The sequence below is a fragment of the Cheilinus undulatus genome, linkage group 7 (genome assembly GCF_018320785.1).
Source record: "Cheilinus undulatus linkage group 7, ASM1832078v1, whole genome shotgun sequence".
Taxonomy (NCBI): domain Eukaryota; kingdom Metazoa; phylum Chordata; class Actinopteri; order Labriformes; family Labridae; genus Cheilinus; species Cheilinus undulatus.
Genome location: NC_054871.1, coordinates 49097823 through 49115738, shown reverse-complemented (window position 1 = coordinate 49115738; position 17916 = coordinate 49097823). Strand labels below are relative to the sequence as shown.

The window sequence follows — 17916 nt, the reverse complement described above, 5'->3', positions numbered from 1 at the left end:
TGATGGGTTAGGACCCAAAAGTGGGTTGGGAAGCCATTTTCAGTGGATCTTGAAAGTGTCTTTCAAGTGTTTCTCAATATTTCAACACTTTTATGTCCTTTTATTGTAATGACAAAGATGCTTTTCTCAGGATAATGAGGTAATTCCTCAAGATCTCTGGACAATTGGCAAATTTGTCATGGGAACATCGGGTGTAAAACATGTTTGTTATGCCATGAGGTTTTTCAGTCGTATATTTGATTCTGATCAAAGATCCAAACTGCAGCAGTTCATTAAACAAACATGCTTTGTAGAAAGTCTTTGGAAATTTGGGCTGCAATTTGGCATTAAAGAGACTAGTGGGTCCTGAGGCTAGACCAGTTGAGAACCACTGCTCTAGAGAGATAAATGGCTGCAGGCGATGATACAAGAAGTCACATCTACTTGCTGACATTTGAAAATATCAGAGATCCATTTCCTCATTCCTGTCCCTCTCAGTGGCTGAACAAATGCAAAAATTCCCCATACTCTGCCTCAGTTGATTCAGCGGCCATAGTTTCCATCCCTCTGGTGTCTCCTGTCTTTCTAGCAATAACTGCATTATAGCCAGCTGTTAAGAAATATTTAGCAGCACCTACTCCAACATACTATGCTCAATTTCATTTGTCAGGGTTTCCAGTAAACAAACAAGCAGAAAATGTGGCAGTGGGACTGGGAACATGCTTAGAAATAGCACTGATGAGTAGTGTTTCGGAGTGTTGCAGAGCAACATGGACACACCAGCGCACAAGCATGTAGTGCACTCAGTCCAGCTTCTCTCACAGCAGTGCTCAACACCATCAGCTGCAGATAATCAGTCCATAAACAATCCTTTTCATTGCCAGAGCAAAGTGAGCTTACTGTTTGATGTTCTTGCAGATGAACCACTCCACTACAGGCATGGGCTGCCCCCGGGAGATGCACACCACAGACTGCCCCGAGGCCGAGCCGTGGTGGATGTCCATCAGGTCCACGATGACTGCAGGCACTGTGACACAGCGAAGGAAAGTGCGTAAACACGTGAGAAAGAGACAGACTGTAAGTGGGGTAAACGTTAATAAAGGTAATGAAGGGCTTGAAGCATTCCTCCCTCTGACCTTTGACCTCCAGCATCAATCCTACACTGCTCCTCTGGTCTCCATTCTCCACGCGCATGGTGTAGTTCCCGCTGTCCTCCTCCTTGGCCCGGATCAGGGTGAGAACGCTCATGTAGCTGCACAAACAGACGCACCAGTTAACAGGCGTAATGACAGGTCAGCCTAATGTGTGGGAATGTTAACTTGTCATTAGCTCTGCAGACTCACCTGGTCTCACTGAGCTGCCGCAGGCTGGTGGAGATCTCCGCCGTCACATCGTTCAGCGGGACACCGTCTTTCAGCCAGGTAACCTGAGCGTTTGGAAAGGCGCTGATCAGAGCTTTGAACTCACGGACCTCATCCAGCTCTGCAGATTCATACTCTTTAAACTCTGGCCGGATGGACAGAAACTCCCCAGCTGAAGAAGAGCAGGACAGAAATCAGCAATCATTCAACACCACAGAAAACAAACAAATGTATAACTAAACCGATCAACAGCTTCCTTACCATAAACCTGGATAGCTAGCTGCTTCGTTTGACTCTCGTTACTGATGATATCTGTAATGGAGCACGAGTAGATGCCGCTGTCTTTACTTGAAGCCTGAGGGATTGTGAGCGTGTAGAGGATCTCCTGGTCCCTCTTGTTTTCATGCACCGTTTTGACAGCACGATTGGCCTACAAACACAGAAACATTTTATTTTGAGCTTTGAAGCCCTTAGCATGATTACATTTGAGTCATGTGATGAGGACTCACCAGTTTGCCAGGATATTTCCAGTGGTCTTCCAGGATCTCAGACCCCCGAGCGAGACAGGTGACAGTGAGGGTTTCTCCCACGAACAGAGCAGTGCGTTTGGCCGTCAGCTCAACATGCAAGGCTGCACCACCTGATAAACAATAAGTTATAAAGAATAAATGACTTATTAAAAACTCTTTTAAGGCTGTTTCATCAGTAAAATATGATCCAATGCAACCAGCTATTAAATAATTATGCTGAGGTTAAGTTAAAAGCTAAGTCCATTGTTTGTTTTTTGATATTTTCCTGGAACAAGCATTCTGTCATTACAGTTGATTTATTTGATTGATCATAAGCAATCCAACATGTTTTCTCATAGTGTACGCATTTTAATACCTTTCAATATGTTTTCAAGCAAAATTATCTCTGTTATATACCACCAACAAAGTCTAATTCTTTTTCTTAGGTTTTTATCTCAAAACTGCTGCAGAGAGAGAGAGCTCACTGTCTGAACTGCACAAAGTCAAAGGCAAAACTTCAGTACTGAAATGTGCAGGAAGAAATTTTCCTGTGAAATTTAAAACTTTGCCTGTGATTTTTAAAACTGACCATCATTGTGTCTCTAAGACTTCTATTTTTGTCGCCATGGTATAAAAACATGCATCAATATGATTAAGCTTGCACGTGAGCACATACCTGTCCAGCCGTGGACAATGTATTCCCCGCTGTAGTGCACCTCTCCATTTATGAGGGCCTTGCAGACATACGTTCCAGCTGTGAACACTCCCAGAGCACCCCTCTTGCTGTCATAAACACTGGGCACAGGCTCCAGCGTGTCAACGTTAACCAGGGTCACATTAGCGCTGGGATCAGACACCCGACACTGGATCTCCATCTCCTCGTGGTCGGAGAGGACGTGGTTCCCAAAAGGTACCGGAGATGGTACAAAGGGAACATCAGGATCTAAAAAAGAGTCAGATAAGTGTCCCGGACCAGGTAATACATTTTTTAAAAGACCACAAAGCTTCTGTGTGCTCAGTACCTGGCACATAGATGTAGATGCTACTATCCTCTCCCTCGTCCGTGTCGTTCCTGCTGTAGAAGCAGATGTAGTAGCCTGTGTGCATGGCGGTGGCATTGTCTACAGTGATGGTGGTGACAAACAGGCCACTGTTATCCTCCTGGGTCTTCTCAGGGACATCCAGTGGGGTCTCCCAGGCCAGCTTAGCCTCTCCCCGACAGGTCAGGGTGAACGGAGTATGGAGGGGAACCACAAGCTCCTCCACCTGAGGTAGAAGCACCGGAGCCGAGGACGGGGGGAACATCGCTGAAGTGGGGGCTGAAAGAAAGAAAGAAATATAAGCATTCATTGATCAAAACTTATCCAGCCACCCATCCATCCATCCATCCATCCATCCATCCATCCATCCATCTATCCATCCATCTGTCAACTTGGCCCCCTGTCCTTCTATTCATCCATTAACCATCCAAGCTTTCTTTCTGTCCTTCCATCTTTCCTCCTGTACCTTCATTTAATCATTCATGTCCTCGTCTGTCAACCCATCCATCCATCCATCCATCCATTAATACAACCATATAGCCATTCATCATCCATTAATCCAATAATCCAATAATCAATCCATCCATCCGTCCATCCATCCATCCATCCATCCACCCATCCATCCATCCACCCATCCATACATCCACCCATCCATACATCCATCCATCATCCATCCATCCATCCATCCATCCATCCTACCTTTTACTTTGAGGCTAAAGGAGAACTGAGCAGTGCGAGAGCCACTGACTGCAGTGATGGTGTAATTCCCATCATCTTTGAACAGTGGTTGCCTAAACGTCAAAATACTTTGATACCTGAGAGAAGAAAACACACATTATTTGATATAAACTTTTGTGTAATTGTAGTATGCTACATAGGTGAAAAATGCCTTATCTGTGTTACCAGAGAGTTACATCAAAAAACTGATGCTATGGTTTTTCTGTCAGTTCACTGCAAGGACTCAAAACTTAGCAAATGGCCCTCAAATGGAATAATACAATCATGAAGTTGTGAAATTGTAAAGTTGTGTTGTCGCATTAACAAATAAGGCTGCCAATGCTTTGCAACGGCAACATGTACAATGTACCAAGCAAAAATAAGGCCTACACGGCTAGTAAAAAGTACAAAAATAGCTGCTGTTGCAGCAAGACATCAAATTTCTTGATAATGATTGTGATTTTTTTCCACTTCTGTGAGAGATTAAATTGGAGTTTCTGCAGTGTGTTAAACTGGACTGTGCATGTTGTTAGCTTAGATTAGCGTAACGTCTGGAAACGAGAGAAACCAGCTGGCACTTTGTAAAAGGAAATAATACAAATCCAAATATTAAACCTTGAGCCGTCTGATACCTTTATTTGCTTAGAGAGAAAAAGAAGAAATGAGATGTAACATGCTAATTTTGCAAGCTTATGAGTTGCTGGAAGCCAGATATTGTTACTCTTGGACAAGGTGGCTTTATCTTTCCCTTCCAAGTAAAGGTAAGCTGGCTACAAACAGATATTTCCTTCTCTTTCAATTCTTGGCGAGAGAACGCTTCAAAATATTTTCTGAAACTTAACTGGCAGAATTGAAACTAAAAGTAATAATCCCAGTTTCTATCCTCACCTATTGCCTTCAGTGTGGCTGGTTTTGGTGAGGACGTAGTAGTTCTCTGGAATGGGTTTCCCATCTTTCAGCCACATCACTTTAGGGGCCGGGTAGCCAGTAATAAAGATGGTGAACTCAGTCTCCTCCAAAAGGCTGACGAACTCTGTTGCTAAGATCCCGCTGTGATCCAGGGCCACGTAGGAGTTGTCGTCTGAAAACAGAATCAGAGAAGAAGAAATGAATAAGCAGGTTTGTCGTGAATGGAAATGGGCGAAGGCAAAGACTGAGATGAATGGAAAGTAAATGAGGTGAAATGAAGGCCTGACACACATCTGTTAAAGCCATCCTATAAAACACAGCAGCTGATGTTGAAAGCAGAGGTGAAGCTTTACGGACAGATGGTGGAAAATGACTTCCACACACCACTGAAAGCACTTAGTGCACATAACGAATGTAAGACGAGGACAGGTTTATCAAAATGAGGACTCAGATGTTGAATTTAGGTTTATTGAATTGAAGGTGCATGGGACTTCAGTTTGTCTTGACGTTTTTTAGTGAAAGAAGCAAATTGAGCTTTTTACAGGGTAGACATGTTCAAATTTAAAATCTAACAGTTGTTCGTAAAAAGGTGTATTGTTTAAAATTTATGTAATAGTTGACCATACTGACTGGCTTCTTGCAGACAAGGGTTTACTTGCAGTATGTCTCTCACAACAATGGACAGCACTACTGGGTTGATATGAAGTCACTATGAAATTTAGTTATTACATTCTAGGTGATTTTTGGAGCTATTAAAGGAACAGAAGGTAACATTAGACTTAATCTACCAATACAAAACGTCACTAGCTGGGTTTCCATTACAGTTTTTCGCAAAATAAAAGCGGTATTTCTTAAATTTCGACTAAGTACAATTGCACTCTGAATGTGTTTCCTCTGAAGGAAGTTTTTGGCATGAACCTCGTAATTCTTGCAAAATCTCATCTCACGAGACTCTGCTGCAAGGAAGCTGGATGCTCAAAACCTGTTGCGTATTCGTGCGTTTATGCTTTCATCTACTGCGGTTGCCTTGATAATTTTGAACAAAAGACGACAGACGACAGTATAGAGTCCGTATGTCTGGCAAAAGCCACGTATAAGAATATTAGTTAACCTGACACACCTTTCCCAAACACTCTGCACTGACTAACATGAGCATGAGGACATTTGGTACATCTGTTCTAAATTAAAAGTTGTTTTAGAAAATGCTGTTTTATGTTTCATATAATGAATTTTAGATATCGTATAATGGCATTTCAAGCTTTCTAAACTTTCCTTGTACAAAATGTGCACTACAAAGATGATCACAGTGAATTTGCAAGGCCGAATATGTGTTTAACACTGGTATCTAGTAACATGTCCTTTTTTGTCATCTAGGCAGGGGCAAAATGGTACGACGGAGTGTTTGGGCCACACGAAGAGAAATGAAAGACTTACTTTTTTTTTTTTTGACATTACGAGAATAAAGTCATAATATTACGAGAAAAAAGTTGTAATATAACGAGAATAAAATATTACAAGAAAGAAAGTCTGCCAGGGCACCGCCTCCGGTAAAATGAGCAATGTTGAGCATCTTGTAAAGCTATACTTTAGCATCAGTTTCACAAATAAAGAAATACTTCATCTTTTGGCACATCAGCATCAAATTATTATCAGAATCAGGAGAATACTCCGTCGTAGATCCGCGGTGCCAGGGCAGACTGTCTTTCTTGTAATATTTTATTCTCGTAATATAAAGACTTTATTCTTGTAATATTACGACTTTTTTCTCATAATATTACAAAGTTTTTTCTCGTAATGTCAAAAAAATCTTTTTTTTAATCTTTCATTTTTTTTTTTCTCTTCATGTGGCCCTAATACTCCGTCGTACAATGGATACTGTGATGTGCGTTAAACTTTTCTGGCAAGGTTTTATGACATGCTGGTCTGTCAATGTGCTTAATAATACCATTTTGAGGTAGAACTGTGAGCAAAAGATGTTGACACGAGGTTTTGCTGTTCAAATAAGGTAATTCATTTGGTAACAAAAGTCAACCTATTGCAAAATCTTTAAAACCGTGATAATGTTGCATACTGCAAAAGTATCTGGTTAAAACTCAATGACCTGTACAATGACAGAGCACTTCACAGTTCATTAAAAGATATAGAGACAACAATTTGAGTGGATAAAAACGTACCAAATACAGTTACAGCCACACTGCCGACTCTGACCTCCCCATTTATCTGGTTGGTAATTGAGCATTCGTAAGTGCCGCTGTCCTGGGAGGAGGTTTGTGTAACACTCAGGATGTAGATCACTCGGTCTGGAAGCGCGTGTTTCATCTGAACTGCACCCACAGCCTGTCAGAGGGGGATAAAAGTTTGAGGTTATAGGCATTGGAAATGAGGCAAAACTGGTACAATATTTGTATTTTCCATTTTGCAGGAACAACATATAAGAATGTGCCTGCGAGGCCTCTGTAGACTAATGGTTTAAACACTTGCTGGGGCCATAGAATATAAATCTCACCAGCTCCTTTTGTGTTTAACCTACAGCTCTTAAATTTGACACATATCTAGCTGACATGATTTAAACAGTTTGTTGTCATTTTCACAGTCATAACTCTGAGCATTGCCTTGTTAGTGCTACTTGAAGATGATTCACTTACTAAGATTTTTCCATTTTTGTATGTACAATGTATAAGAACGTGCTGCTGAGGGCTGATGGTTAAAACACTTGGTGGGCCCACAGGAGATAAATCAGGACTACAGAGCCTTTTAAAAGTCAGTAATTGCAACTGAGACCAAAACCAGGAGTGAAAACCTCTGTGTTCCTGCACTGAATGTTCCTGGAAAAATATTTAGAGGAATCCCATGCAGAAAAACAGACAACATGCTGCACAGATTAAGGACTGAAATTGAATGTAAACAAATGTAAATTGTTCTGATCCCTGCAGCCAACACTTCAAAAGCATTAAATGTTTATTTGGCTGTCCTGTGCAGACAGCATCTGTCCTACATGTCTGAGGTCATCGGGGTCAAAGGATTTACCATCCCTCTTTCTTCTTCGTTTGAACTACCTGCTCCCCTCCAGCCATTTGTCCTGAACTTTAACTTCCTCGTCTTAAACTGCAGCAGGAGACGTTTGGCTCATGTCTTCATAATGAAGACACAACATCCAGTCCTCCTTCCCCAACACATACTTTGTGACCACTAAGGGCCATCTTTAGAGCTATATTCCACTTGCTGCTGCTAGCTCCAAAACCATTACTCGCTAATTTAAGGCTCAGTGCTGCCAGGGAGGAAATGACATGGAAATATGACAGAGAGGTTGAAGGAAACAGGGCAAGAAGCAGATTATGGATGAAACCAAAGAGAACACTAAATTTAAATAAAAAAGGCATTTCTTCTTGCCTGTTTTTTCGGATGAAGCCACTGCTGCTGGAAGCCCGGTCCGGCTGGAGCGATACATGTGATGTTGAAAGGCTGCCTGGCTCTCACTGTCTCCTCGCTGCTTTTTACTTCCACGTCAAAGTCTTCCATGTCTGCGGGGGCTGCAGGGACCACCAGAGAGCGGATATCAACACCATCATCTCACAGGTCCAGAGATAGTGACAGTTTGATTACCATGAGCTCATCCATCATGAAGTGGTGGCTAAGTATGTTGTCATTACTCACTCACACACCTATTAAGTCATCTCCCCCTGTGATAATGACATAATATCATAGCTGTCATGCAGTGAGATCATCCTGCAGCCCTCTGACAGTAAACACACATGGGGAGAGATTCTTAATGTGCTGTTTTTTAACACCTTAAAAATCAAATAATTCAGTTCTGCAGTCCATCAGTGTTCAATACGTGACAGATTCAAATCTCACCATCTCCTTAACATTTTATCCTATAAGTCTAAAATTTTACATACTTTTAACTGACAAGATTTTAGACATTTGTTGTAATTTTTGAAGTTATATCATTTAACCATCGCCATGCAAGGGCCACTTAAAGATGCCATACAATGGATCAGTGTTCAATAATCCAGAATACTAAGGACAACATAAAATAAAATCCTACTGTCTCCTTAAGAGTTTGGCCTACAATTCTAAAATTTTAAGTACATATTATTGACATGACTTAAAAGGTTTTCTGTCATTTTTGAAGCTATAACACTGGGTATCGCTTTACAAGTGCCACTTATATATGACTCACCCAATTAATGAATTTTCTTATTTTGCTTTTGTGCTTGAAACAGTGTAGGTTGTGTTCAAGCCCTATGCCAAATTAGCATGTTTCCACATACCTTAAACCGTTGTCCCAAAAAAACACTTTAAAAATCTGATGGTTCAGCCATGCAATAGATTAGTGTCCAGCATTTTGGGATACCAGTGAAATCATGAAATAAAATCTCCCCATCTCCCTGAAAGTTTAGCCTGTAGGTCTAAAAATTTGCATACATGCTATTGACATGTTTTTAAATGCTTGTTGTAATTTTTGAAGGTATACCATTGCGCGTCGGCTTGCCAGTGCCACTTAGGCCCTGTCCACACGAAGACAAGAACGCTATATATTGCCGTTTTGTTTTGAAAAAGTTTTCCATAAAGACGGGATCATTTCAGGAAATATCCGCATAAGCATGGAACCACTGAAACGACTGAAAATGTTGTAGTGTGTATGCCAAGCCTGTATGTGGCGCTGTATTGCTGCCACGGAAATGGACCAAAAGAGTGAAGAAGATCACAGAAAACTGACACAAACTTTCTTCTAGTTGCCCTTCTGGTTGTCCTCTGCGTTGGATTTAATGGATGATATGGTGTATGTGTTTTGCGGTGGTGGTAAAGGAGCAACAGATTTTGCTGTAAAAGCCATAATAAGCTCAGTAGCTTCTGCAGCACGAACACAACCCTGTAATCCACCGTTGTTGTTTTGGTCAGATTCACGCAGGCGCCATAAGAGAGCTATGCTATGTGTGACATAATCATTTCAACAAAGATGCGGATAGCCATCCACACGGAGACAAAACAGTAGTCGTTTACGGATTTATGCACTCTGGGACCTGTTTTCAAAAAGTATCGTTTACAGTCACCCAAAATGCCGTGTGGATGAAACCCCAATACGACAAAAAGATTTTGCGTATACTCCTGAATTCGTCTCTGTGTGGACGGGGCCTTAGAGAGGACTGGACTGCATAAGTGGTGAAACAGAATAGGTTGTGTTTCAGCTCCACGGTAAATCTTCCACTAATGTTTCTTTCTGTGCAGTTTTCCTTGTACTTTTATAAACACGCTAAAAATCCATTGGCTTAGTCGTGCATTGGATCAATGTCCAATAACAGAGGATACTTGACACCACAAAATAAAATCTCACCATCTCCATTAGAGTTCGGCCTATAGGTCTCCAATTTAACACAAGTGTAGATGACATGATTTTAAAAGTTTAAGGTTCTTTACATAGTTTTAGCTTTGAGTATTGCTTTGCTAGTGCTATTAAAGATCATTAAGTGACATACCACATTTTCATTTGTTTCCCTTGAGTTTAACAGAACACATTTGTGTTTAATCTTTGTAATTAAGGGGTCTGTTTTCACAAACTAGAGCAAGTTCCCTTTGAAATGAGTCTAGAAGCATGCACTCTGCAATTCGTTTGTTATAAGCTCTTTTTTGGAGTTTGCTAATAAGGTTAACTTTTCAAGAAAATTAAGATTTTAAATCAGCTGAATGAGAGCTTTTGCAAAGCTGTCCTAGATGATTCTTGTTCAGTCAAATGTACTTATTCCAAAAGATTGACAGAGAATCTGGCATGGACCCAGCATTATTAATCTATAGTTTGAATCAACATATTTCTTTTTATCAAAACTCTCTTCAGCCTCTGAACTAACAATGGTCTCTGTGTGCGTGTAAATGCTGACTCACCCTCAGTCTCAACGGTATAAACCACACTTCTGATTGTCTCTCCATTAACCACAGTTTCACACTGGTACTGTCCAGGCATCAGGCTGCCAAAGAAGCCCATTTTGCTGTCATAGTATGCCTGCATTTCTTCTCCTCCTGGAACGCTCCTCAGAACAACATGAGTGTTTGGGTCAGACACTCTGCAGGAGATGAGGACACCGGGATCGTCCATGGGGACGACCAGGTTCTCAGGCATCTCAGGGACAAACGGAGCCTGCAGATCTGGTGAAAAAGAAAAGCAACATTATGATCCATTGTGTTTCTTTCTCTCTCTTAAACCTAATGTCATAATTCCTCTTTTTTAACAGTTTCAATGTTAGATTCCTTGGAAAAATTCAAATTAATAGTGACATATGTATACTTTTGCAGTAAATATGTGAAACAGGACAGTTTCTGGTGTTCTTTTTGTCATTTCTAGTCTAAATGAAGAGTTTTGGGTGTTTTCTTTACTGTTTGCTGGTTATTGGAATCAGTCTGAAGATTTTATTCATGACCTTTTTTCACAAATGTGGTACATTTAACGGACTAAAAGTTCACTGATAGGTCAAGATTGTTGAAAAATCCATGCCAGCACTACTACTGTGGTGAGTTTTAAATTACATCCTTTATTGACCTGGGACTGAGCTATCAGGTCTTTCTTTAGGGGTGGGTCTATTGACCCTTCAAGTACTGACAATCCTGATGTGACATCTCGGTTTGTGTATCCTTCAAGTTAGCAAAGGGCTGATTCAACGACCGGATATATAGCTGTCAAAAAGTAATGGCATCTTTCTTGTTCTGCAGTATTAGCATGCACTGCCGTTCTCATGCCATTGAGAGAAAAAACATCGAAGAAGAGGTATCCATCAGGATATATTTGATTGTTTTAAATGTGCAATGTAAAATTTCCTCACAGAGAATTCCCATGATTCTCTGCTCCATGTGTAAAACACACTCACCTGGAACAAAGACGTATATCCCAGCCTCGTTGTCTTCTGGCTCTCCCTCCTGGCTCTCGTAGGCACACATGTAGTAACCCGTGTGATCCACAGTGGCGTTGTAAATAAAAAGTGTGGCTGTTAAGAAACCAGGCAAAACAAAGGTGTTTTTGGGGAGGGGGTCGGCCCAGATTACGTTTCTCTTCCCGGTACAGCTGATGTTGAACACTGAGTTTGGCTGCAGAATGAACTCGTCCTGATTGGACACGATGGTTGGTGGTGAGAGCCCAGACGTCACTGAAAGACAGTTTTAGACATAAGATCCACTGACAGATTCAGAGGAAAAACTTTAATACTCTACTGCAAAATTACCTGAAACCAGCGCCACCAAGATTCCTCCAAAGACGACATACGCCTTTACTCCATCCATGGTGATGGATGTTCTGTCCTGCAAAGACACAAAAGTGAATTCAGTCAATTACTACAGCAAACACTTTGATTTTTCAGCCCTTTCTTTGATATGGAACCACTGTCTCTGCAGTTTGATAACAGAAGTATTTGATCAATAAATCCATTGCTTATTGGCTTCTTAATCTCCTGTCCAGCCCAAACTGAAGTTTGTGCAGTCAGACTGGCTCCTCTTGCTTAAATAATCCTCTTACTAAGCAGTTTCTAAATCCTACTCCTTTTATAAACACTTTTCAAATCCATTGTTTCAGTCATGAAATGGAAAATAACAACAAAGTAAAATCTCCACCTCTGTAAGATTTTGGCCAACATGTCTAAAGTTTTGCACTTTTAGTCCGTATCATGTTGATTGCAAATGACACCAATACGTTGACTAAGAGTTAAAAGAGTAGGTTACGTTCAAGCTCTCTACAAAATGAGCATGCATATCATTTATCCATCACTGACTGATTGCACTGCAAATGTCTTATCAGCCAATCACATGGCAGCAACCAGTGCTTTTAGGCTTAAGATATTCAGCCCCAGAAAGGTGATTCATGAGAAGTGCCATGGTTGTTGGTTGGCTTGCAAGCGTTCATGTCTCCTATGGCTGTTCTGACCCGACCGTGAATGTAGGAGCCTCAGTTAGGCTGGTCTTCTGCTGCTGCAGCCATACTCTTTAAGGTTTAGCATGGTAAGCATTCAGAAAGATGCTTTTCTGCGTTCCTCAGTTGCAACGGGTGCTTGATTGTTGCCTTTCTATCAACTCAAACTGCTCTGATCATTCTCTTCTGACCAGGGCTGGACTGGTAGTCTGGCATACAGGGCATTTTCCCAGTAGGCTGGCACACTTTGGGCCAGTATGATGCTATTAAGATTTTTTTTTAATAATAATGCTGTAATTTCTTACATACTTCTACTATTAAAAGGGTATTGTGTCCACCACATTACCAAGTAACATCAAGAGAGTCAGTGAAAAAAGAGTGAAGGCATGCCCTTTTTAATGTCTCAGATTTTTAACAGTCTGAGAGAACCATTTGGTAGACCGATTAAAAGGGATGAAGGAACATTTATGTCGTCATGTTCAAACCCTGAACCCAAACCCAAACCAGGAGTAAAGGGCTGGTTCTCACTAAAAAATGCCAGGGCATAATTCTCTTCCCAGTCCAGCACTGCCTCTGACCGATGCCATCAACAAATGGTCAATGGATTTAGGCATTTTTCTAGTCATCTGATCACTCAAAGTGATTTTTGTGACCATCATTATTAACTAATCCCATTCATACCTATCCATGTGCATTCAAACACCACCGACTCACCAGTCGGAGCAAACTGGGTTGAGTGTCTTACCAAGGACGCATCCAAATGTGAGTGCGAGGGCTAAGACTCAAAACCACCTCAACCCCCGATCGATAGTTGCCCCCAGGCTATGTTGGCCCAGAACTTCAGCTTAGTGGATGTTTTCTCTTTTTCTGACCATTCTCTGTAAACCCTAACGATGGTTGTGTGATATAATCCCAGTAGAAAAATGGTTTGAGAAATACAAAGACCAACACATCTGGCACTAACAACCTCGACTCGTTCAGTTAATCCTCTTTCTTCCTCTCTCTGATGCTCAGTTCAAACTTTGGCATGTTGTCTTCCCCATGTCTTCCCCATGTCTACACCTACACCTCATTTTAAATATTATTCCCCCAGAAATCCTTAAAATATGAAAACTTTTTTGCCATTTTCACCATTTTTTGCCACTTATTTTTTGCCGCCTATTTAAGCTACCTTTTGCCATCAAATACCCCTTTTCCATTTTTTTTTTTTTTTGGCCATTTTGCAACTTCTTTTTGCCAGTTTCATCCCATGTTTGCCACTTTTCCCCATTTTATGCCACTTTTTGCCCAGTTAAGCTACCTTTTGCCATTAAAAACCACTTGTTTCCTCTTTTTTAGCCCATTTTTGCCACTCTTGACTGCTTTTTTCCTTTTTAGTCACTTTTCACCCTTTTTTTGCCCTGTTTTTGCTACTTTTGGACCATTTAGGCTTCCTTTTGCCAGTAAATACCACTTGTTTCCTATTTTTTGCCCATTTTTGACAATTTTTTGCCACTTTTATCCCTTTTTTGCTATTTTTTTTGCCATTTTTTGCCCATTAGAGCAACCTGTTGCCATTAGATACCGCTTGTTTCCTTTTTTGCCCATTTTGGCCACTTGTTTTTGCCACTTTTATCCTGTTGTCACCCTTTTCCCCATTTCTTGCCCATTTAAGTAACCTCATGCCATTAAATACCACTTCTTTTTTGCCACTTTTTGCCCATTTAAGCTACATTTTGTCATTAAATACCACTTGTTTCCTTTTTTTTTGCCCATTGTTGCCACTCTTGACTACTTTTTTTTTTCATTTTAGTCACTTTTCTCTCTTCTTTGCCACGGTTTTTTCCATCTTTTAATAGTTTTTTTGCCACCTGTAACTATTTTTTTTATCACTTCTCACCCATTTTTGCTACTTTCTGACCCTTTTTAACATTTTCTCCCTATTTTTGTCCATTTTCATCCATTTTTGTTGCTTTTTGACCATTTTAGCCACCTTTAACTTATTTTTATTGCTACTTTAAGCTGTTTTTGCCGCTTTTCACCAAATAGATTGCGGCTCTTGGTATTTGTAACAACATGGCTCTTTGGTTGAGTAACACTGATTTAGCTAAAGAAGAACACCTAATGAAGCGATTGGTGATTGAATGTTCACTATCTAGAACAAGTCTGTCCAGCCTTTATGCATACCCCCCACACTGATTTACAGAGCAATCAGTGGGACCTGAAGGCAACATTTGTGGTCTCCCACATCACTTCAGAGCAGAAACGTGCGATTAATCACGGGACTGCATGAATTATTCACTGCAGAATGGAGGCTAAGACAACAAGGCTGTAAATTCCGAGGTGTGAAAGCATCCACGGGGTTGGAGCATAAAGTTGGCCAGTAGAGGGCGACACAGTCCACACTTTAAGCGCAATGAAGCCTCCGTGGATCTCATCCCATCATGTCGTTTTCCATCCCGCCTTTTTGAAAGTTTCTTTTGTCTTACTGAAGAAACGTTCATATTTTTCACAGCTTTAACCGGAAACCTTCCCACTAAGGCGCACAAAAAGGCATAGATTAACCCTCACCCTTGTTCAGTTCAATAAAGGGTGGGACAAAAGTCAAGAGGATGCCTAATTAAGACGTTCTCACGTTCAGCCCAGACTCTCCACAGCTCATCTTGTCGGGTTCAGCTTAGTCACGGAGCTCTGCAGACCCCTGGTCTCCCTAAATCACCTTCATCATCTGGGGCTACACAGTCCTCCATAGACCAGAGCTGAAAAGGCTAAATCATCCCCTCTCCAGGAGATATTAAACTTTTCAAAGCTTTCTACTCTGACCTGAGACCATCTTTCCTGTTCCTGTGGATCCTCTGCATCCACTGGATCTTCCATGCGCAGTTTCTAAGAACAATAAAACTTTTGGCCCCTGCATCGCTTCCTGTGGCTCATCCGAGACAGCCTAAACGATCCCTGGGCAACCTGGGTTTGTTTAACTCTATAATTAGAGCACCCACTCCGCACAAAACTACACAAGTGCGTGGGAAATCAGCTGACAAAACGCATAATCTGTTTTGACGTGTTTGTGCACACGCCTTGCCTGAAACATTGCAATGAGGGATTTTTTTTTGTCACGGATCCTGCAGCCGCTGCGCGTAAATCTGAGCGCGTAATTCTCAGACTCGACAAATGTGGCAGATAACAAATGCATCCTCGCTCTGCAGGGCTGCAAACATTTGAGCAACAGCTGATAAGGCTTGGCTCAACCTTCTGTCCCTGCGCGGAGGGCGAAGTGGACCAGCTCAGCTGTGCGTAAAAAGTTCCAAAAGTGTTGTTTCCTGCACTCCAAACATCAAGAACTTTCCACTTTTGTGTTCTCGCTTATAGTAATCCTGTGCAGAGTCCACTGGTGACACAGTGGTTAATGAGGAATGCGTCGTGGCTCCAGAAAACCCTCAGTTCTTCTTCCCCCCTCCTGAATCCGTCACACGGACTTTCATTCCAGCGCCTCCGGTGCAGATTTTCCATTTTAATTCCTCACATTCCGCGACCAGACGAAGAAAACAATGTGATGTACAATTTCCAATGTGTTTCCCATTAAGTGCCAAGCAGCGTCCCACAATGCTGCCCTCAGTCTTCGGGGTGACACCTCCAGCTGTGAGGCCGAACCAGAGCGCTTTTATCCAGCAGGGTCAGAGGCATCTCCCTGCGGTGAGACCATATGGTGGCAAAATCCCATGTTTGGAAAAATATGCATTTAAAGATGCAAAAAAACTTGAATGGAAGAGGCGCAATCCAGGGAAAGTTGAAGAGAAGTGTTGGAAATGGAAAAATCCAGGTGCGTAAAAACCAGTGTTCAGCATTTGGGGATATCTCAAACTAAAACCTCCCTATCTCCCTTAAAGTTTCACCCACAGGTATAAAAGTTTTCACTCATGTAGCTGTCATGATGTGGAGTATTGGCTGTGATTTCTAAAGTTATAGCACTAATAATAGTGCCACTCAAAGATAACTCGCTGAGCTGAGGAATTTCCTCTTTTACTGCAGAGCTGGATGTGTTTAAGCATCAAACTGGAGCTAGCTGCATTGAAAATAACTCCTTTGTAGTTCTTTTATCACACGCAAAATAAGGTCATATCTAGCAAGAAAATTTTCTTTTAGAAGGTCTTGATTCTGAGAAAATCTTGAGTACCTCTTGTTATAAAAACTTGAAAAATCCAGGTGCGTAAAAACCAGTGTTCAACATTTGGGGATACCTCAAACTAAAACCTCACTATCTCCTTTAAAGTTTCGCCCACAAGTATAAAAGTTTTCACTCATGTAGCTGCCATGATGTGGAATATTGGCTGTGATTTCTAAAGTTAGAGCACTGATAATAGTCCCACTCAAAGATAACTCATTGAGCTGAGGAATTTCCAATTTTACTGCAGAGCTGAGTTGGATGTGTTCAAGCTCTACAGTGAGTGAGCATCAAAACAGACTTCTGCAGCACTTACCATCACTTTAGATTGAAAAAAACCCCGCAATAAACTGTCAATAAGACCAAAAGAATGTGATTTTGTTTTAGATTCCCTTCAGATAATCGAAGAAAAAGCACCAAAAACTGTTCCAAAGGCTGAAAAAGTTGTTTCTTTTAGACTCCAATTACCTTTTTCTAATCCCCTCTTTATATTCCTTTGGTGTGAGTATATCCACAGTGAATTGTTGGCTCCAAAAAGCGCAGTGAGGGTCCTTTGCAGCGGCTGTAATCCTCAGAGCTGCGGCGCTGTGAGAGCATATGTGCGACCCTCTGTCCGCGTCCGCGACCGTCCTCACAACTGCGCTCCAACCAAGCGACCTGTAACTGATTCAATGTTACAGTCCACCCTCCTCCTCCTCCTCCTCTGAACCCCTCCTCCCTCCCAAAAATCATCTGGCTCAAAGTAAATAACTCTCAGGAAATGACACCCCCCTCCCTCCTAAGGCTGGACCCCCTTTTTTTCAAAGTAAGAGCCTTATTTTACGCAGAATATTCCGCCGAAACGAGAGGACAACTTCTGTTTCTGGCGCTTTTTTATTCGAGTCCGTGAACTTTTGGGGAGCAAAACAAGCTGGTGGATTTTTCTGGGGAACTTTTTCTGCATCTGTTAAAGTTTTGCTGCCTGATCCTTCTCTTCACGTTTCACCGCTAACAGTTTGGCGTATCTCTGTTTTTGCGCCATCAGAGCTGCTTTTCTGCAGGATGCACTCAGTGAATGGACGCATGCAACAGTCAGGCACAATGGACAGTGGCGCACGTGACGCATAGAGGGCGCTCCAACACCATCAAATCACAGAGAAACCCCCTCCCCTCACCCCCCGTCTGTGTTCTCTCACTGAGACTTACTCCTGTTCCACCCACTGACTCTAGGTACACTGTCAGTACATGAAAACTGGACATTAGAGGACTAGAACAGGATATTTAGTCATATTTATGGCTTTAAAAGTCAAAATTCTGAGACGTAGAGTCAAAAGATCCAAAGAAAAGCTGACAGTGATGTCTAAACTCTCTTAATCCTGATTTAATGTCT

The 17916-nt window shown here is 41.6% G+C and overlaps 1 protein-coding gene across 1 annotated transcript in view; it reads right to left on the bottom strand.

Annotated features, from left to right (window-relative positions):
- Positions 1–17183, bottom strand: part of pdgfra (platelet-derived growth factor receptor, alpha polypeptide) — a 35897-nt gene extending 18714 nt beyond the window's left edge. The window contains exons 1-15 of the mRNA XM_041791305.1: positions 17016–17183; positions 11727–11802; positions 11376–11651; positions 10399–10659; positions 7906–8045; positions 6690–6852; positions 4495–4687; positions 3589–3704; positions 2872–3168; positions 2526–2792; positions 1850–1980; positions 1602–1770; positions 1323–1512; positions 1116–1231; positions 880–1006 (exon numbers count right to left, since the gene is read on the bottom strand). Of these exons, the coding sequence (XP_041647239.1) occupies positions 880–1006; positions 1116–1231; positions 1323–1512; positions 1602–1770; positions 1850–1980; positions 2526–2792; positions 2872–3168; positions 3589–3704; positions 4495–4687; positions 6690–6852; positions 7906–8045; positions 10399–10659; positions 11376–11651; positions 11727–11784 (2504 nt within the window). The 5' untranslated portion in view covers positions 11785–11802; positions 17016–17183. The remainder of the gene's footprint in view (positions 1–879; positions 1007–1115; positions 1232–1322; positions 1513–1601; positions 1771–1849; positions 1981–2525; positions 2793–2871; positions 3169–3588; positions 3705–4494; positions 4688–6689; positions 6853–7905; positions 8046–10398; positions 10660–11375; positions 11652–11726; positions 11803–17015) is intronic.
- Between the last annotated feature and the right edge of the window lie 733 nt (positions 17184–17916).